We start from the raw sequence: 23232 nt of genomic DNA on the forward strand, positions 1-23232 counted from the left end.
TATGACCAGTGCAAGATACATGAAGGAATTACATCTTTCTTTTTAATAAATCATCTTTCGGAGTCCACACGAGTTCACATTCATATGTGCCGTGTGTTCGCTAAATTCGATTTTTCATCAGCTATTGACTTGGTAATTCTTATCAAATAATTTGTGAGAATTTTAAATCTCATTTTATATACATCTAAGTTCCTTACCTTTTTTACTTTAAATTCATAAAAGCGCCATTTGCCAATGTAATGAAATGAATAATATTAATAAACGAATTCAGATATGCTACGCGCATTAGTGAAATTGAGAATGGAAATGGGGAATGTGTCAAAGAGACAACAGCCCGACCATAGAGCAGACAACAGCCGAAGGCCACCAATGGGTCTTCAATGCAGAAAGAAACTCCCGCACCCGGAGGAGTCCTTTAGCTGGCCCCAAAACAAATCTGTATACTAGTTCAGTGATAATAGACGTATATCATGATATATTTATATCGATGACGACGAGTTTAATTTGTTTTTATTTTATTTTATTTTTTATATTACTTTTTCCCCATATCTTTTACTATTGAAATTGAGTATTGACAGATCGTCTAGTACCTATGGGTAAGCCTAACCAATTGTATTTTATATCTATCTAAATGATTAAAAGTTAGCCAATCATCTAGTTACCCAACTCTACTATTAAAATCACCACAAACAAGTATACTTCCTTTTTCTCTATACTCAAAAACAATATTTGCAATTAATTAAAAAAAGTCACAGTCATTTACATTATAATATGAAGACTTCTCATGGGGTATGTACACAAAACATATGTAAATATCAGTATTATTATGAAAAAAATCCTTTTTTAAACTAAATATCAATAAAATACCATTTTCAATTTCCTTGACTATTTCAATACCTTTCATAATATATGGTTTAAGTAAAAACATATTCTTGACATAGTTATGCATACTAAAAATACACCTAACTTTTTTACAATATTTTTAAAAGGTGGTGTCTAAGTCAATATACAGAAAAAAAAACATATATTGTTAATTGAAGGAAAACAGGACCCATGATAAAAAGTATACTCTGTTAGCATATTCCAATATTGGTATTTTTAATTTTTCCGAAGTTAAGTCAGTCAGAGGTGGGGTGGGGGTCAGTGAAAAATACTATGTGAACTAAGTTTTTTTTATCCTACAATGAACTTTTTGATGTCGTCCCTAACTTAGTCAAGCTTTTTTTATACAGCTAATACTTCTTGAAAAATTGACTCACTTGAGGGAGAATATGTTAATTTCAATCAACTATTTTGAATCTTAATTGGATATCATATATATATATTCTGCGTTTTAAAGTCTTTACAGTTTTTCATATAAATTATTTATAGATAAATTGTTTAAAAAAATAAAAATATAAAGAAGTTGAAAACTTTTTCGATAAACTCAGGTAAATCGGAAGTCTTAATTTGTAAACGAACTGCTCCATTCAGGTGTTCAAAAATGGCGTTGATAAACAGATTTTTGTGTTGGAAGCTGCGAACAGCATGTTTTCTGTACTATATACTTATAATTGTAAGTCAAGGGACGTTTTGTCATGTCCATGCTCCTTATGGCACTATTAGGTAAAAGATATACAAGTAAAATAACACGAAAAACAATAATATTATAGCATTTTCGTTTGAACTGAATACCGGAAATGAAAACAACAAATGCATAATTGTAAACATTTCTCGTTAAATTGAAATTCTAAAGACTTATTTTCAATGTCATTTAAAACTTTTTTTTAAGTATAAAATTAGGAACATGTTAAAAGAGAGCTGAGGTTCCAAAACTCTTCATAGGAAACATGGACGATGGAGCCAGTTCGGCCTTGGTCGTTTCGGGCAGGTATCACTAGTACTTCGGCTATTTGATAAAAGTATAGTCACAGTCATAGATAAAAAGAAGTCTTGTTGTTTATGACTTTCAATTTTTTACCTATTATATTAACTTTAAAAAAGTTAAGAATAACATGGTTAATTTGTCATGTCTCGCTTAAAAAAATTTAGTAAGAGTGTGAAACAATACACCTTATTGCTAATCCCGGCTGACCCGGCCGCTTGAACTTTTGACGTCAACAACAATCACTTTTCCATTGTGGCGTCAGATATTTTGTTTTATGACATTAAATTTTACTGGAACCTGTGTGAAATCCAGTAATGGCGGACAAATAGCGATAAGGTGTATAGGCCAGTTCTGGGATACGGTTTTCAGACGAATCTGTCATGTGACTTCCATCACCAGTGACAAAAATGTATGCATAGAAATTTCCAACACATGTTGAGCATACAGGTGAAAAAGTTTTATTTTATTCTGCTTAAAATATTTGAGAAATTAAAATCTAAAAGGATGATCACCCTCCCTCGGATCATACGGCAATCACGATTATGTACTTAGTTAATACGGAACATTAATTATTTCTATACTACCCTAAAGAATGAAGATTATGAAAGTGCTGGAAACCCTTTATAGAGCAGGGATACAGGCGAGCCTTCTATCTGGTAAATGACGTCATAAAGGCATGCGAAATTGACGATCATTTCCGGTGAAAGACATGATTCCAGAAATGACCTATACACCTTATTGCTATTTGGTCAAATCTGGGAAAAACAGTAATTTTTACAACTTCCTGTTTGGGTCAGGCTTCGAAAAACAGGTCATCAGTAGTGAGCTGAGGGAGGGAAAACTTTAGAAAACGATCATTATAGTAAACTTTGATAGATTATGATACACTTTTTCGAAATTAGAATTGAAATAAAAAAAATATTTTGTTTGAAGAATTTACGATAGTTTAAACAGGTCTCATTAAAAAGTATCATGCATGGTGCATTGTTTAAACAGGGTCCCAGATAGCTTCAACTGGATGAAAAACTTGTGTAATTTTAGAACTTATCTGGAATGAAATAAATAGCATTAGGTGTATTCAAATTTGAACCTAGCTGGTGAATTCAGCACTTTTAGAAAAAGTAAAATCACCACATGGTTAAATCAGCATCCAGTCAATGCGGCACCTTTTTAAAGACATTTCGGCCTTTTGTTTGTCAATTTGACACCAAATATTATTTTTTTTCATTTTCTTTCCTTTTTATATGAGGTACAAGGAGAATATTTTTATCATTTTTGTGTGGAAAAAATACAGAGGTTAATCAAAGTCTACAAATTATCAAGCACTAAATTGTTTCCAGTCTAGAGGTAGTGAATAAAATCAATCAAAACAAAAATTGGCTGAATTTAGACGGCAAATAAAAAACATAAAAATAAAGATTAAAAAAGTTCTTGAGGTATCAATTTTCCGCCTTTTGAAATCAATATTAGTAAATTAATAAACGGACACTGTTGTATGAACCAACCAAATTGACTCTTCTACCATTTTTTCACTTCATTTGGATCCAATCATGTGAATAACATATGAATAAATGCATTTGTACATGTTTGTATGTTATGATGTTTTAATTTTATTCCTTTTATATGAGTTTTTAATCATTGATTTTCCCCCCAGTTTACCAGTGCCTTTGCTCTTGCCATGAGGGTAGCAGACCTGTGGGCCATAGCTTCACCAGATTTCCAGATCAGCAGAGGATTTAGCACTATGTGGAGAACACATTTCTGGCAAGGTAAACTTTTTGATTTAATTTGTTTAAGCTACTTGCATGACTTGTGTAAAGGCAAATTAATTGAAAAGTCTAGCACTTTTTGGACCCATCAGACACCTAAGTCATGTTTGTAGATACAAAATGTACCTCAAATTCTTTTATTTAGTGTATGAACTTGATATTTTTATGCCCCACCTAGGGGCATTATATTTTTTGGACTGTTTGTCTGTCTGTCCTGCTTCAGGTTTAAGTTTTTGATCAAACTTGAAGATTAGTACACATTTTTCCTATGATTTCAACTGTCTTATTTTTATGCAAAATTAGAGTTTTGACCTCAATTTCAAGGTCTACTGAACATAGAAAATGATAGTGCAAGTGGGCCATCTGTGTACAATAGACACATCCTTATTTATTCACATATTTCGTCAGTTCCAATTAGCATGATGTTTTTTATCCTGCAATTTGCCATCTATTGTACAAAAAACAGGTATACAAATTAATTTTGGCTTTATTTGTACTTGTACTTGTACAAATAAAGTCTCCTGTTACAAATGTGTTACCCCACTTCCATGTTGAGCAAGTGGTAATATGAATATTTCTGTTTCCAAACCAGTTCATTTTGGGGTCTCCCTTTTCGTCCTGTTTCTAAAGCTCATACAAATAAATTTTATATTTTCCGACAACATACATATCATGCATATATTGTATATACAGTGATATATATTTGTTCTTCCACAAAACAGAGGTGATTTGGAAAAAGATGATCACTCTTAAGCATGTTAAGATCTGTCAAATACCAACTTCTAGTTTTATGATACTTTGAATTACATTTCTTAAGTGTGCAGGAGCATTTTTAGTTTTTCACATAATTGTGATTTTATTATTTAGTATAATTTGAATGTTTTCTTTTTTAGCCTTTCTAGCCAGTGATGTAGTGTTGACATTTTTCCATGTTGTGATTGTGCTGTTCAGTTTGTTTATGATCTTCCAAGTTAGACACAGGGTAGGATTATTTATACAACAATAAACAATAACTTTCATGAATCTATCTATTTTTGGTGGAAGAAGACTTCAAGTCTTCTGAAGGCCAATGATGCCAACTTTAAAATCATTGAACCTCCATATGCTGCATTCGTTTCTGTGTATTACAATTTCATAACAACTTCCGATTCCTGACACCGATTTTTACACATGATTAAGCATCTGAATCATTTAATTTGTAAATTAAGATTGAAAAACAATCACTATCGTAAATATATACCCTTTTATTTATGTAAATTATAAGATTTCATCTCATCTACATGAACGTCATTTGTTTACTTGTAATTGGATGTTTTTACTGTAGATATTTGTAGTACACATGCGTCAATTTGGTATCGGGACAACTCACCCTGTTTACATGTTCGCCCTTGGTCTGTTTGTCCTGAGTTCTTTTGCCTGTATAGTACAGTCACCCTGTGTTCATTCTCTTTATAAAAGGACGTTTTATAATACATTTTTATGCCCCACCTACGATAGTAGAGGGGCATTATGTTTTCTGGTCTGTGCCTCCGTTCGTCCGTCCGGTTAAAGTTTTTGGTCGAGGTAGTTTTTGATGAAGCTGAAGTCCAATCAACTTGAAACTTAATACACATGTTCCCCATGATATGATCTTTCTAATTTTAATGCCAAATTATAGTTTGACCCCAATTTCATGGTCCACTGAACATAGAAAATGATAGTGCAAAGTTCAGGTTAAAGTTTTTGGTCAAGGTAGTTTCTGATGAAGTTAAAGTTACATCAACATGAAACTTAGTACACATGTTCCCTATGATATGATCTTCTAATTTTAATTCCAAATTAAAGTTTTGACCCCAATTTCACGGTCCACTGAACATAGAAAATGATAGTTGGAGTGGGGCATCCGTGTACTATGGACACATTCTTGTTTTTTTATAAATTATGAGTGGTGTCCTTTAAATGAGGGACTGTCCCTAAAAACAAGGGGTCATTTTACTGTTGAAAAAAAAGAAAGAAAATTTTTAAGATTTTTAACTCAAAAGTGGGAAAATTCATTATACATATGTATTTGGAACAACTTTTCTAAATGAGGGGTCAAATGAGTAAAGAAGATATAAGTTTAGAAACATCACAAAATTCTTTTGAACTGTTTTGACCATTTAATACTTGATAGATGTATAGTTCTTGGGAAAAAGTTTCATCAAATAATATGACAATAAAGATGCTCATTTTTTACAGTGGATTGTAATGTACTGCCAAAGAGGGTTAACCCTCGTTTGGAGTGTTGTTCCCAACCTGTTAAAGGTCCATCTTTGTGCATAATTCAAAACTAAAAATTTAAACAAGTGTCTTATATTCTTACACAAGAAAATAAACCCTGGTCTGCTAGCTACTTGTTCATCTTTTCTACCAATTTAATAACTAGACTCATGCAAACAGACTTAAGAAAAAGGCATGTAAGGCCATGTTCACACCAAACTCCATGTTCACTAAACTTGTTTACAATTAGTTTAATATACTGGACATTGGTTTCACATTAAATTTGTTCTCATCTATACACCTTGTTTAATTACCTGTACATAAGATTTGTTCACACTTGTAAACTGGATGTCATTTAAATGTTCGTTACGTAGAACAGGATGCAAACTTTTTGGACAACTATTGTAGCAGTAAGGGAACGACCATTTCACTTTAAATTGGGGGGGGGGGGTATATTCCGAACCTCAATTGGAGAATTAATCTGATTCTACAGATGCATGATAAAAAAAATTCTGAATCAAGAGTTTCCCCTTACATTATAATGTTAAATGTTGGAAAAAGAAAATAAATACCAGCATCAAAAAAAAAAGACCGGAATAAAAAGTTTGCGCAGAAAAACTTCTGATAAATAAGCAAAATACCCCCCTCCCCCTTTTTTGAAGTTAAGTTGTTGCTTCTTTATGAAAGCCATTTTGATGATTTGCAGTAGTTTAAAGATACGAAAGATGTCTCTATTAGGCATTAGAAAACGTAGGCTGCAGGAGCGTGCTAATAGATGAAGAAGAAGGATATATTAGGGATCACGATATTTCTATCTTATCTTTTTGTTCAAGTGGTATTTCTTCTCCAATGTGTATTTGGCAAAGGGAGGGGGTAATGTTTTTTTTTTCTTTTAAGTGTAATTTAACGGATCCGAGATACTAGACAAATTAAATACATTACCTCACACTTTTTAAGTAATGCATTTATGAGTGAATCGTTCTTTGAATAAAGACCAGTGGCAAATATGTCTGTGTAAGTCAAGTTGATTCGAAAAGATGTGAACTTGTAAAAAGTCGGACCAATTTATGTATTTCTTATTTCGGACATTTAGACTTGTTTCTTATATTATTCAAATACATGTATTTCTACAAAGAACTTTATTAATAATTGTTATAAATATCAATTTTATTCAAACATCGTTTCTTCCTTAATATACACGGTGAAATTAATGTTTTAAATGTCTAGTTTTGTGTACACTTAATCTACACAAGGCCTACATCGAGTGTCGACTGCATGTAGACAAAACATGATTTACACTACATGTAAACATGGAGTTTTATCAATGGGAACGTAATTTTGTTTAGTTTACGTGTAAGTTACACTTACACAACACCGAGTTTAGGTCAATGTGAAAACGGCCTAAGTTCATCATACAAATATGACACTTTTTATACGACCGCAAAAATTGAAAAGTGAATAGAAATCTATGAAATTTTAACACAAGGTTTATGACCACAAAAGGAAGGTTGGGATTGATTTTGGGAGTTTTGGTCCCAATATTTTAGGAATTATGGGCCAAAAAGGGCACAAATAAGCATTTTCTTGGTTTTCGCACTATAACTTTAGTTTAAGTAAATAGAAATCTATGAAATTTTAACACAAGGTTTAAGACCACAAAAGGAAGGTTGGGATTGATTTTGGGATGTTTGGTTCCAACAGTTTAGGAATTAGGGGCCAAAAAAGGGCCCAAATAAGCATTATTCTTGGTTTTCGCACAATAACTTTAGTATAAGTAAATAGAAATCAATGAAATGTAAATACAAGGTGTATGACCACAAAAGGAAGGTTGAGATTAATTTTGGGAGTTGAGGTCCCAACAGTTTAGGAATTAGGGGCCAAAAAGGGGCCCAAATAAGCATTATTCTTGGTTTTCGCACCATAACTTTAGTATAAGTAAATAGAAATCTACGAAATTTAAACACAAGGTTTATGACCATAAAAGGAAGGTTGGGTTTGATTTTGGGAGTTTTGGTCCCAACAGTTTAGGAATAAGGGGGCCAAAGGGTCCAAAATTGAACTTTGTTTGATTTCATCAAAAATTTAATAATTGGGGTTCTTTGATATGCCGAATCTAACTGTGTATGTAGATTCGTAAGTTTTGGTCCCGTTTTCAAATTGGTCTACATTAAGGTCCAAAGGGTCCAAAATTAAACTTAGTTTGATTTTAACAAAACTTGAATCCTTGGGGGTTCTTTGATATGCTGAATATAAAAATGTACTTAGATGTTTGATTATTGGTCCAGTTTTCAAGTTGGTCCAAATCGGGGTCCAAAATTAAACTTTGTTTGATTTCATCAAAAATTGAATAATTGGGGTTCTTTGATATGCCAAATCTAACTGTGTATGTAGATTCTTAATTTTTGGTCCCGTTTTCAAATTGGTCTACATTAAAGTCCAAAGGGTCCAAAGTTAAACTAAGTTTGATTTTAACAAAAAATGAATTCTTGGGTTTTCTTGATATGCTGAATCTAAACATGTACTTAGATTTTTGATTATGGACCCAGTTTTCAAGTTGGTTCAAATCAGTATCCAAAATTATTATATTAAGTATTGTGCAATAGCAAGAAATTTTCAATTGCACAGTATTCAGCAATAGCAAGAAATCTTCAATTGCACAGTATTGTGCAATAGCAAGAAATTTTCAATTGCACAGTATTGCGCAATAGCAAGAAATCTTCAATTGCACAGTATTGTGCAATAGCAAATATTTTCAATTGCACAGTATTGTGCAATAGCAAGAAATATCTAATTGCACAATATTGTGCAATAGCAAGAAATTTTCAATTGGAGTTATCTTTCTTTGTTCAGAATAGTAGTTGAATCAACTTAAATCATTGTTTTATACAATATACAATGTATATTCACTTTTACTACCAACCAATCTTTACCATTCAGTGATAACAAGCACTTTATTTTACATTTTAATATTTTATGATGTATTTAAGAGTAGTTATTGTTGCAAACTCCATTAGAAATTTGAATTGATATCAGTTTTGGAAAAAGGGAAAGGGGGATGTGAAAAAAAAATGGGGGGGGGGTTAAATTTTTCTCATTTCAGATTTCATAAATAAAAAGAAAATTTCTTTAAACATTTTTTTGAGAGGATTAATATTCAACAGCTTAGTGAATTGCTCAAAGGCAAAAAAATATATTTTAAGTTCATTAGACCACATTCATTCTGTGTCAGAAACCTATGCTGTGTCAACTATTTAATTTTAGATTTAAATAAGTTTGAAGAAGAAATCTTTAATTGATTTGTAAAATCTTGACATTTGTTTTGTGTAAAAAGCCATATAATGTCAAAAATTTGATCACAATCCAAATTCAGAGCTGTATCACGCTTGAATGTTTTGTCCATACTTGCCCCAACTGTTCAGGGTTCGACCTCTGCAGTCGTATTAAGCTGCGCCCTGCGGAGCACCTGGTTCTAGACAATCCTGATCGTGCAAAATACTTTGCTAAAAATTTTAACCTTTAAAATTGTTGTCGTGCACTAAAAACCCCCATGGAAACTTTCAAAAGTTGGCGGGTATGTAAGAAGTCTTACTATTTTTATGCTCCATTTATGGGCATTATGTTTCTGGTCTGTCTGTCTGTCCTGCTTAAAGGTTAAAGTTTATGGCCGAGATAGTTTTTGATGAAGTTGAAATCGAATTAACTTGAAACTTAGTACACATGTGTTCCTATTACCCGGTATATGATCTTTCTAATTTTACTGCCAACTTAAAGATTTTACCTAATTTTCACAGTCCACTGAACATAGAAAATGACTACGGATGGGAAATCCATGTACTTATGACACATTCTTGTTAGTTGTTTGAAGAAAAAAAATACATCATAACGATAATGGAACAAAGCAGGCTGGGTTAGTGGGGCTGCTTTTATGGTAATCCAAGTTACCTTTTATTCACCTTCTTCCACCTCAGAGCTATCAGCTCTTTGATTGTATAATTTCATTTGTGTAAATTTTATAATTAGGTAATTTCTCATCTCTTTTTATTCCAACTGCATTCATAAACATTTTTCTCTTATGGTTGTTTGATACAAAAAATATACGAAAATCAGCTTTAAAGTCATAAGAAACGAGTGACCGGTGAAAAATAATGTTCTTCCAATTCTTGAACCAATGCATAAAAACATCATAAACTTAGTCTTCTGTACAAGAATTTATCATTTTTTTCGGGTAAATTTGGTATAATCGTCTTTTTTTTTTTTCAATCGGTCAGTGTTGTTGTGAAAATATGGCAGTTAATTAAAGTTCGTGTTTTGAAGCCGAAGTTTAACGATTGTCACCTGTTTGTCAACAATCGACTAAAAATCAACAAAAAGCATGAAAATTGAGCACGTGTTTAACATGTAAATTCAGGTAATACGGCCTAGCCACAATCAGATGTGCATTTTGTGTTTCACATGAAGTCAAAAATCAGTATCACCTCAGGGAAAAACTCTTTTGATATTTTGGTTCAAAAATGGTTTAAATTATGAAAAATTGCCATCGTTAGGCTAACACTGGAAGCATTTATATAATTACATGCAGTTTTTGAAAGAAATATTTAATATTTTTATTAAATAAATGGTGTTTAAAAACTGTATAATTTTCTTTAATGGTTGCCTTCAAGACATGGTCACCAGTGTCAGATTTTTGGTCAATGACAAAGACAACAAAATATGTTTAGAACTATTGAATATCAAATATTTAAATTGAAAAAAAAAAATAACAAGAACATGTTTGACTCACAGTTATTTCAAACAACAGTAGCTTTCTTTGATCATTAATCTTATCTGATAAAACTGTATCTAAAATTATCTATAAATAACAAAACTTCCAAAAGAACCCTTTCTGTTGGTGTATAGAACATTAAAATAACTTGATGCATATTCTAACAATAAACAATCAAACTTAGCAATACAATTTATATGTTTTGTCTACGGACAAGACATTGTATTGATATTTAATGAAATGCATTATTAAAACCTAATTTTGATATAGCTGAAAGTGTTCTCTTGAAAAAAAAACCATACATTTTATCAGGTTTATCTATCAAATGATGCTTAACTTCGAGGAAAATGGAAACAAATACATTTTGATAATGTCTACGGACAAGACATTTTATTGATATTCAATTAAATGCTTTCAAAGATGATTGTTAAAGTTAAGATTAAAAGTTACTAATTAAATTTTAAGCGGTGTTTTTTAATTTTGGAAAATATAAAAATGTACCCATAATTCTTTACATATCTCAATAATTTATTGATTAAGCCAAAATGAAGACACATTCTTTTAACTGAAATCCATATATCTGACTGTTTAAAACAATCAAACTATTATTAAAACTCAATTTTGACATAGTTGAATGTGTTCTCTTGAAAAAATAACATACATTTTACCTATCAAATTAGGCTGAACTCAAGGAAATTGGATACAAATATATTGTGGTAATGTCTACGGACAAGACAATTTCAGTTCAAAAAAAATCTGTTAGAATTAATTGTGACTATATTTATGTTGAAAATACTGAGTTTTAATTTGAATAGATAACTTTCATCACCTATAAATAAGATTTAAGTTCCATAGCAGACAAATAATTGAATTTAATACTTGTTATGTACAAGTGTCTTGTTCGTAGACACTTCCTCATCTGCTGTTAATACTGAAATGCAAAAGATAAAGTTAGAGAGAGAGAAATACTTTTTCTTCATTTGATTTAGTTAATCTTTTAAGGTATGCAGCAACTGGAATAAACAATATTGAAGTAAAATAAGGTATGCTTTTTATGACTGATAATCTGACACTTTTTAAAATCCACTCTTGTAAAGTAATTTTACAAAAATTGAGAACACTTAAATTACCATTTATTTATTAAAAATAAGATATTTCTAAGTTTAAACAACACATAGGACTAATTAAGACCCATAAAGCCAAGCAATATTGATAAAAAGACATGTCTACGGATAAGACATGTGTCTACGGACAAGACATTCTGACATATTTTTGAATTTTTTCCTCTATTAATAGATGGTAGAAAAAAATGTTAGTAGTGTTTTCATATCTACATAAGAACAGGAACTTAGCAATGCAACATTAATGTAATTATGCTTCCAGTTTACCAGGGAATGCATGTCTACGGACAAGACATTTTTTCACTTTATTTGTATATCCAACTTTGATGGCATATATCTCCAGCTAGGGTACTGCAATTTTGATAGATGAGGTAGTTTTTGATAATGTATATACTAGAAGAGAAAAAAAACACATAATAGCATAAATTTGATTTATATTTCTCTTTTATCACTACACTGAGCAAGCTAAAAACAAAAGTACAAAATTTCATAACGAGCGCATAGTATTCAACTTTTTATCATAACTTTGTAACCACTGAAGATTTTTTGTTGCAACAACCAGTAAAAGAAAGATGAATAAATTGTCTATAGCAGTGAACCAATAATGTAGTTCAAATTAAGTTCATTTATTAACTATCAATTGATAAAAACAGCGAAATTTTAAATGAAACAACATAACTGAAATTTTGCCCATTTTCAGCGTGTATTTTAGTGTTTTTTTTCAAAACGGTAACACCTATACATGATATTTGATATTCATTGTGAAGCCCTACATTCTCTTCTTCAGTTCAAAGATGTATTACTTATGTAAAGTTTATCTTCTTGTCTTTACAAGCCTATAACATAGACCCAATTTGAAATGCACATCTGATCTTGGCTAGGCCGAATAGTTTATTTTAAGGACATCCATGCATATTGCGATCATCAGGTTTTTACGAGATGGGTCACACTGAGGTCACATTGCATACGGAAAATATGTCGGGGGAATTGCTTCCTGGAAGGAAGCAATTAAAATAAAGTAAACTTCTTCTAAATATGAATAAATTAAAGAATTTTCTTCAGAAAAAAGTATATGTACACAAGTTTTATAATGAAAACTATCCATTGAGTTATAAAAAAACATATGCATTATTTTTTTTAATTTGAGGTTTCTTATGACTTTAATTTGATTGGCTTATTGAGTATCACAAGATGATATTAAAGCATTTCCATTGGTTACTTGTTACATCAATGATGACTTTGAAAGGTTAAGATGATGAACATTCCATCAATGGCAGTATACATCTATGTGATTTCTTCAATGATAAAGAAAATACTGACACATTTCACCTGATAATCTTCTTTTTGTCAAATTGTAATATATTCTGAAGCGTACAAAAAGTCTTAAAATGTCCGATGTTAAAGTTTGACACTGGATAAGAACATATACTGGCCAAATATATACTTATAGGTTTAACAACTTGTGAAATTTGGATGTTGCTTGATATCATCTCTTGGTATTTAATTCAAATAGTAATAATAAGGCTCCTTTATCATTATATTGAAATTAAATAACTGGAGTTGATATCAAGTGCTATCCAATTCTCACTGGTTATGAAACCTAAAGGAAATAAATATGGCTGATGTAGTGTACATTGTACACACTTCAACAGAAATTTACATGTCATTTGTACATTTTGTGTAATTGTGAACAATGATCATGATCATGATGATTTGCCTTTTTTTTCAGCATTTTGTGATGTACATGTTACAACACAAGATATACATTGGTACATTTATAACCTACATATTGGTGGAGCTGGCCTTTTCAGTGTTTGAGTACTCATTTTATGGAATGAACACATTTGTAAGTATACTTTACAATATTCTAATTATTATTATACCCCAAACAGTTGATTTACTATAAAAGGTATTGGGTACATATGAATCTCTCTGTCCATGTACATTTACCTTGAAAGTACTCCTCCTCATAAGCGATCTGGGATGAAACTTAAAGCAGTTATAAAGCAATACCTAAGGATTTGCGTCAAGGAATATGATCATGTTCCCATAGAAGTATGTTAAAAGGGAGATAATAAAAACTAACTTCTATAATATATAATATGTCATCTATCTTTTTAAAAGTGCAACACATCCTAAACTGCTTTGACTAATATTGATAAAAGTTGTAGTGGAATTTGTCATATTTACATTGGTTATAAGTTTGAAGAAAGGAAGAGTACAACAGGGTGTCATTATGTGAACCCTGAAGTAATAATAATCATAGAATGATACTTCTTGTAAACAAAACTTTTAAAACTTCACTCTTTATTATTTAGTGGACACAATATACATGTACAAACAAGGGTCCAGAAACGGTCATATTTGCCAGTCTTGTCCTAAACTGAAAGTGTTTGTCCTAAACAAGGATTGGGATTTAGGACAAATTTTATTTTTTAAAAGAAATAATTTCGGTCATTTCGTTGAGATCGAGTTTCTTAATCGCCATTTTGAACTTGTGTTTGTTTTGTTATCCCTTTCATGTACTAAAACTACTACTCCAGTATAGTGTTATAATCCTGAGGGCCCTCCTGATAACTATATTAATGCCTCGGGAAATGATTGCTAATCTATTTACCTGTGGCTTGTGTTTTTAATTCACACCTGGCTATTGATCACAAGCTCAGAACTAATATTAATATTATAAAGAAATTAAAATTCCATAACAACTGTCTTCATTTAATTATTTTTCAGCTAAGACAATTGCCAATTCTGAATTAGAATTAAATTAAAACTTGATTTAATTTCACGTAGAAAAAAGTATTTTGCCACTACTAACCCACGTGCTTTGTTTAAGTTATGTAATACACATGTTGAAATCCTCTTCAGCAGATTAGACGTTATATCGTAAATTCAAAATGATTACATGCTAAATAAAGCAAGTGCAACTATTATCATTCATATTCAAACACTATCAAAGGTGAGGCCCCTCATGGAGGGGTCCTAGTAATCACATAATCACCATTTTTTTGCCAATATAATCACATAATCATTAAATATTTGCTTATCTTTAGTAATCAAATAATCATAAACTAAAAATACAGTCCTAGGTAATCAAATAATCATGAAATATTTGGCTTAATAATCAAATAATCATTAAAAAAACGGCCAAGTAATCACATAATCAAAAACCCCATGAGGGCTCTCAAAGGTAAAAAAATAAAAAGCTGATGATTTCTTGTGAAAACGATAAACAACACTAAACCTGGAATGAGTCTGGAATTGCTAGTTTTAGAATTTCGCAAAACATCTGGTTACAATTTTGTCATCAAAATCGAAAGAAACGTAAGCCTTGTCTGAGAAATTTATCATTTTGAGTCATTTAAATCATCTTATTTTTAAATCATTGCCTTCCCTTAATTGCTGTTGAAGGATTTTAGGAAAAGGAATGGTAGTAATGAAGTAAATGTGATGCATGGAACAGTAAAACAAGTTCGTTCAGGCTATATATACTCAGTAATGCTTTTTGAAAAAGGGCACAAACTTTTAAGTAATCTCCAAATAACTGAAATTATGTGAAAAAATTCTGGATCCTTGTAGTACAAATGTATGTATTTGATTGAAGTCCTGTCATGCATGCAAATTTTCAGACACATAATTCTATATCTAACTTTATTCAGTTTTACAGAGTTTATAAGCAAACATATTAATTTGGGGCGTCATTAATCCATGTCATCAGCAAAACACCGTTGTACTGTAATAAAATAGAATCTAAAGACAAATGAATAAACACATTATTATGTTGAGCACTATCTTTCTACTTTCAGCGATTATCTTTTGTTGTATTCACCTGGTTGTTCTGGATGATGAGGAATGTAATAAATGTAAGTTGATTATGATGATATTACTACATTTGTAACAATACCGCTAAAGGATCTGGATGGTCGCTCCTTTTGTTAATGAATTTTTGCCAGAAACTTGTAATCCTCTTGTTTTATCCATGTTTTTTTGTCCACGTCAAATTTCACAATTTTATAACATATAGTTTAGAATGCTACTTTCAAAATCTTTTTAAATCCTTTTTATTTTTATGTCCCATTTATGGGCATTATGTTTTCTGGTCTGTGTGTTCGTTTGTTTGTCAGTCTGTTCATTGGTCTGTCCCGCTTCAGGTTAACTTAGTACACATGTTCCCTATGATATGATATGATTTCTCTAATTTAAATTCCAAATTTGAAATTTTACTCCATTTTCACAGTCCACTGTACATAGAAAATGATAGTGCAGACAGGGCATCCGTGTACTTGGGAAACATTCTTGTTTCATACTATTTGACGTTTGACAGAAAAAATATGCCAATGTTAAATATATTATAAACTAGAGAGAATCATTCCCTGCCAAGTTTTCAACGGCTTATATCTCGAAAACAAATTCATAGACCCTTCATTATGCCCACACTGTAGTTCTTTAACTTAACCCAAATGTTATAAAACTTATACACAAGGCTTCTTACCACAAAATACTGATCCAGTTTGAATTTTTGTGGTGATACTTTAACCGTTCTAGAGTTATGTCCCTTTACAAATGAAAAAACAATTAAATGGCGACCTTAGAATTCCTTTTACTTCATACTTTTAGCTCACCTGCCCTGAAGGGCCAAATGAGCCTTTCTCATCACTTGGCGTCCGTCGTCCTCGTCGTTAACTTTTACCAAAATCTTCGTCTCTGAAACTGCTTGGCCAAATTAAACCAAACTTGGCCACAACCATCACTGGGGTATCTAGTTTAAATAATGTATCTGGTGACCCAGCCAACCAACCAAGATGGCGGCCATGGCTAAAAATAGAACATATAGGGTTAAATGCAGTTTTTGGCTTATAACTCAAAAACCAAAGCATTTAGAGCAAATCTGACTGGGGATAATATTGTTGACCAGGTCAAAATCTATCTGCCCTGAAATTTTCAGATGAATCGGACAACCCCTTGTTAGGTTGCTGCCCCTGAATTGGTAATTTTAAGGAAATTATGCTGTTTGAGGTTATTATCTTGAATATTATTATAGATATAGATAAACTGTAAACAGCAATAATATTCAGCAAAGTAAGATTTACACATGTTACAAATAAATCAACGTGACCAACATGGTCAGTTGACCCCTTTAGGAGATATTGTCCTTTATAGTCAATTTTTAACCATTTTTGGTAAATCTAAGTAATCTTTTAAAAAATCTTCTTCTCTGAAACTACTGGGCCAAATTAAACCAAACTTAGCCACAATCATCATTTGGGTTTCTTGGTTAAAAAAATGTTTCTGATGACTCTGCCAACCAACCAAGATGGCCACCATGGCTAAAAATAGAACAGGGGTAAAATGCAGTTTTTGGCTTATAACTAAAAAACCAAAGCATTTAGAGCAAATCTGAGAGGAAGTGAAATTGTTTATCAATTTAAGATTTATCTGCCCTGGAATTTTCAAATGAATCGGATAACCGGTTGTTAGGTTGCTGCCCCTGAATTGGTAATTTTAAGGAAATTTTTCCGTTTTTTGTTATAATCTTGAATATAATTATAGATAGAGATAAACTGTAAACAGCAATAATGTTCAGCAAAGTAAGATTTACAAATAAGTCAACATGACCAAAATGGTCAGTTGATCCCTTTAGGAGTTATTGCCCTTTATAGACTATTTTTACCATTTTTCGTAAATCTTAGTAATCTTTTAGAAAAATCTTCTCCTCTGAAACTACAGGGCCAAATTAAACCAAACTTAGTCACAATCATCATTGGGGTATATAGTTTAAAAAATGTGTCCAGTGACTTGGCCAACCAACCAAGATGGCCATCGGTTGTTAGGTTGCTGCCCCTGAATTGGTAAATTGGTAAAAAAAAGGAAATTTTGCCGTTTTTTGTTATTATCTTGAATATTATTATACATAGAGATAAACTGTAAACATCAATAATGTCCAGCAAAGTAAGATTTACAAATATTCAACATGACCAAAATGGTCAGTTGATCCCTTTAGGAGTTATTGCTCTTTATAAAATTTTATAGTCAATTTTTAACAATTTTCATAAAATTTTCACTAACATTTTCCACTGAAACTACTGGGCTAAGTTCATTATTGATAGAGATAATTGTAAGCAGCAAGAATGTTTAGTAAAGTAAGATCTACAAACACATTACAATCACCAAAACACAATGTTGTAATAAATCCATTTGTGTCCTTTGTTTAATATTCACATAGACCAAGGTGAGCGACACAGGCTATTTAGAGCCTCTTGTTATAATATATTGCTCATCCTTAAAATGTAAATATACAAATATGTATTTATCAATTACAGCTTACATTTGTTGTTGTGATGATTGCCAGAAAACAGGAGATGGCTGAACAGATGGACATGGAATTACGCTACGCTGGACAGAAGAAAAGAGGAAATTATTATGCTTAAACTTTTTCATGAAGTTACAATAATTATACATGGAAACTCTATTGTTTAAACAAAAACTGGTAGATTGTCTTTCGATACTTTTAACATTACATTTATAACATGTTTATTGACATGTCCTGCCTCAAGTTATCAAAGTTTGGTTGTAAAAAAAACAATAGAGGAAATTTTATTTGTATGAGCATTTTAATAATTAATTTACATTGATTTTATATACACATGATACATTTTAAGTTTTGATACTAGAGGTTGATTAATGGACTTTTCTCTTTTGGTTGTAAAGTTCTTGGTGTAAGTATATTGAATTACAAAACGGTTAAATTATTTTTGTTGTGTAAGTTTTGAGAAGAATTTTTTACATTCCACTTATCAGTGAGGATTTTGTCAGACTTTGGCAATCCATTTCAAACATTAAGACTTTTCTGATTTTATACATATCAGTCTGTATTGATCAGTGATGTAAATAATATACATATATATATAGTAGTGTACATATCAATATAATTATAGTGCCATTTCATTGTCATTGCACGGGGAAAATTATAAATATTATTTTGTGAACAAGACCTACACTCATTTGTATACTGTATGTACATTAAATTGAGATATGATTAAAAAGGATAATAACATATTGTTCAAACACATCATTGATTTGTCCTCAGACACATTTTTAGTTTTTGTCAGCAAGTGAAATTCTGCTGCTCTATTATTCTTTGTTTTTAAGATGATTGATAAAGTTCAAAACATGAATGAAATAGTAATCAAAAACAAATCAAACAAAATACAAAATTTCTTTTTTTAAGGTTTTGTAAAGAATAAAAGGATAAAAGCTATTTATAATATTGAGAACATTTCTATCTAGTTTCTCATTATTAAGATCCAGATAAAGCAGTTTGTAAAATAATTTTGTAGACAAATCTAATTATTCCCTCTAGCTCTGATCATGCTAAAAATAACTATTGTAAATAAGAAATTTAGGTGTATATTTATTTGATGGAATCAACAGTTCATACATGAGTATGCAGATATTTTCAAATATATTCTTCTTTTTATTAGGCCTCATTAAACATTTTTTAAATGGATCAGGGGTGTTTTTGTTAATTTTATTTACTATCAAATGTAAAAAAGATTATTTGAACAAAGTTTTTTTTTGATTTTAGATATTGATGCCAAGTTTATCCTGAGGAATTATTTTTAATTTTGAACAAACATAATTTTGTGGATGAGACTCTCTCATAAAATAGTTTAATGTGGCCTGATTTACTAGCCAACAAGGTCTTATCATAATATTTATACATTCAAAGCCATCACATTCTAAAAAGCACTTTCTTGCAAATCTATTTCTGAATTTGAAGACCAATAACTATAGACAATAAAATGACCACAAGGATCATTTTCACTATACACACACATTTCATATCTGTAAGGGTTATGGCATACATTACCACTTTAATATTCAGATTGTGAGGAATTCTACCACATCATTGATATAGAAATGGGTTACGTATATGTAAAGGAAATAAGATAATAAACAAGAAATAAGACTCTTTGAAAGGATAAGAAATGTTTCTATCATCATCATCAATAATGAGAATCTCTTGTTGGTTTCATTCTTCATGTTCACTAAAGAACCATTTAATCTTGTTTCATTTACACTCCTAGCATGTATATAAGCCATATAATTTTGTTATAATTTTATTAAATAAATTGATATACAATCAAATGGTTTATTACTTCAATAATTATGTTCTATATTAGATTTGCTTTATTGTCTTTATACTTTGACACTTTATATAACTTTATTTTTAAGATAAATAATTTTGTTACTTCCACCTTGTTACTTTTGTATAGGCAAAAAATAAGGAAAGATACCGGTTGATTTCTTCTTTAATTATGCCCCATTCATGGGCATCATGTTTTCTGGTCCCTCCGTACGTTCGTTCATCCGTCTAATCGTCTGTTCGTTCGTCCCATTCAGGTTAAAGTTTTTGGATGAAGTTGAAGTCCAATCAACTAGAAACTTAGTACACATGTTTCCTATGGTATGATCTTTCTAATTGTAATGCCAAAGGAGAAGTTTTACCCCATTTTCATGGTCCACTGAACATTTTACTTCATCAATTTCTTTATACATGCCTGCCCCAAGCCATGAACATGTGGTTCAGAGGATGTCATGGAATGCAGTCTTCCATAATTATTTTCATGTTATTGGTTTAAGCTTAAATCAGTTGATTAGTATTATCTGTTGTATTGTTTGACATTTTGTGGCTCAGGATCTTTCCTAATTTTGATCTACAGTCCTTTTGGTTGTGATTATTTTAAATTCTTTCTCATTTTGTCATGGCTTGAAAAATTGCAAAATGTGAATGATAGGGATTACAAACCTGCCTTGACAATAGCTATGTAAGCTATTTGTATTTGTTTCTCAGAAATTTAAGTCAGTTATAATTGGTATATTAAATGATTGTATGGTGTACATGTCTGTCTTTCACAGTTTGTTCAAACTGAGCCTCAATCTCATTCATTTATGAATGTAATGTTTCCATGGTTAATATAAAAAAGAAGATGTGGTATGATTGCCAATGAGACAACTGTCCACAAGAGACCAAAATGACAGACATTTACAACTATAGGTCACCGTACGGCCTTCAATAATGGGCAGAGCCCGTACCGCATAGTCCGCTATAAAAGACCCCAATAAAACAATGTAAAACAATTCAAACGAGAAAACAAACGGCCTTATTTTAAATAAAAAATGAAAGAAAAACAAATATGTAACACAAAAACAAACGACAACCACTGAATTACAGGCTCCTAACTTGAAACAGGCACATACATAAATAATGTGGCGTGGTTAAACATGTTAAGTTCGTTTCTCAAATACTACAAACAATAGGCTAACTATAATATTTGGTGTTTTTGAATGAATGCATGGTATACATGTCTGTGTGGCAGAATTTATCTGACTGACCTCATTAAGTTTACATGGCAAGGCCTGTATGTCAGGTTCTATCAGAATTATGTCAACTGTATTTGGTGTCTGAAATGGTGATATTTGTCTGTCTCGCAGGTTCCGCTATACTGTATCTCATTGTCATTGTTCAATACTCAGCGTTCTGCTCTCAGGGTTGATAGATAAAGCATGATATGGTTTGAGTGCATGGTCTCATAATATGAGACAACTATCCATACAAGTCATAATTTGTAAATATAAAGTAAACTAGTATAAGACCTTCAACAAAGAACTTTGGCTTACACAGAACGGCAAGCTATAAAGGGCCCCCAAAAATGACTAGTGTAAAACTATTCAAACAGGAAAACCAACTATCTAAGCTAAAAAAAAAAAAAAACGTGAAACGAGTAACACTTATGAACCACATCAACAAACAACAACCACTGACCATCAGCTTGCTGTCCTAGGACAAGTGCAAACAAATACAGCGAGTTAAATCGAATTATTGGGCGCCAACATTTACCCAACCCGAAACAACATAGATAGGCACACTATAGACTTTCATTTGAAATGACTTTACTCATTCAAAAGACATGTTAAGAAAAACAAGTGAACATAAACTGAACGAACGAAGTAAATTTATGACACAAAGTAAACACAAAATTAATAAAACATTGAAATCCAGTTTCAAAGACCAATAACAAAGTGCCATTTAACAAGACAATTGCAATCTAATAACACAGGCCCATTACAGGGCCATTGAATTCTAGAATCACATACCAATGATCACCAATCACAAAGACCAATTTAAATCAAGTATCAATCCAAAGGCCAATCGCAACAGAATGCCAGGCTTGTCACAAGGGGCTATTTAAATCTAGAAGCAGATCACTGATCCATGGACAGAAAATATAAACGGCAAAATTCACGACAAATACAAAATTGTTTCTACCACTCATCCATCTTAAATATTTTTAATATTGATTAATAGATGACCATTCTATTTAGATCAGGAACTTGGGGGGAAGATATTGTAAACAGGTTTTTTAATCCGTTTTGTATTTAAGAATTGAATGCTTCTTGTTGTAACTTCATTGGGGGTGTAAAAGCGTTGACCGAAGTACATTTTGTATGAAGCGCGGTACTAAAAATGTGCGCACGGTCAACGCTTTTACAACCCTATGAAGTTACAAAAAGAAGCATTCAATACTTATAATTAATTTTTTTTAGCAATGATCATGAAAACACGAATTTTATTACTGTTTTATTTAATTCACCTGTGCACTTTATTGTGGGACCACGTGTTATCATGAATGAAAAGTTTTATTGAGCAATGCAATTGCTTACGGAATAACATGTGATGTGCAGCTAGCCAATCAGAATAAAGTATCATAATGAAACATACATCTAATGTAATTATTATCATGTAAATAGATACAGTATGATGAAGGAAAAGGATGTAAAACCTTTAGGTCATTGTACAGTTTACAACAATGAGAAATCCATGCAACTTATCTTTCTAAAACTGAAAAAAGATGGCCAGATTGGTACAATCTCCACTATTGAGTTTCAGATTGTATCTTATTGTTGCTTGTTCTGCAGTGTGTAATTATAGAGGATGGTATTTCTTATATAACCTGGTTCATTTATTCAAGACGTTCTTAGACTTGGATCGAGTCAGATATTTACATTTTATTAATTCAATTCAATTCAATATTTTATTGGAAAGAGCACAATAGAGGCGTAATCCAAATACAGAGAATTATAATATTAAAACAACATATAAATGAAATAAAGATGCATGTAACAACAAGTTATAAGACAATTCTATGTATGTCATTACATTATAAACTGATATTGATACCATAAACTTATACACCAGTATTATTCTAGATATTCATAAATTTACTTAAAACACACAATATAAGATATATATATATATATATATATATATATATATATATATATATATATATATATATATATATATATATATATATATATATATATATATATATATATATATATATATGTATATGCACGAACTACTGTAAAGATTATTACCTGATGAAACGGTACGGTGGTCTCTCAAATCAA

At 31.1% G+C, this 23232-nt stretch overlaps 1 protein-coding gene across 1 annotated transcript; it reads left to right on the forward strand.

Moving 5' to 3' along the window:
* The first annotated feature begins 1431 nt into the window (after positions 1–1431).
* LOC143084906 (uncharacterized) lies at positions 1432–19905 on the forward strand. Its single transcript, XM_076260970.1, has 6 exons — positions 1432–1555; positions 3522–3636; positions 4530–4618; positions 13487–13603; positions 15564–15620; positions 18078–19905. The coding sequence occupies exons 1-6, from the start codon at positions 1484–1486 to the stop codon at positions 18183–18185; spliced, it is 558 nt and encodes a 185-aa protein (XP_076117085.1). The 5' UTR covers positions 1432–1483; the 3' UTR covers positions 18186–19905.
* The last annotated feature ends 3327 nt before the right edge of the window (positions 19906–23232 follow it).

The sequence above is a fragment of the Mytilus galloprovincialis genome, chromosome 8, assembly GCF_965363235.1.
Source record: "Mytilus galloprovincialis chromosome 8, xbMytGall1.hap1.1, whole genome shotgun sequence".
In the NCBI taxonomy this organism is placed as follows: domain Eukaryota; kingdom Metazoa; phylum Mollusca; class Bivalvia; order Mytilida; family Mytilidae; genus Mytilus; species Mytilus galloprovincialis.

What these genes read in the sequence shown, in the direction of transcription:
- LOC143084906 (XM_076260970.1), top strand. Translation starts at nt 1,484, where the DNA reads ATGGCGTTGATAAACAGATTTTTGTGTTGGAAGCTGCGAACAGCATGT. An exon ending in TCTTCCAAGTTAGACACAGG is followed by an intron (nt 4,619 to 13,486) that starts GTAGGATTATTT and finishes CTTTTTTTTCAG; the next exon opens with CATTTTGTGATGTACATGTT. An exon ending in TTTATGGAATGAACACATTT is followed by an intron (nt 13,604 to 15,563) that starts GTAAGTATACTT and finishes TTCTACTTTCAG; the next exon opens with CGATTATCTTTTGTTGTATT.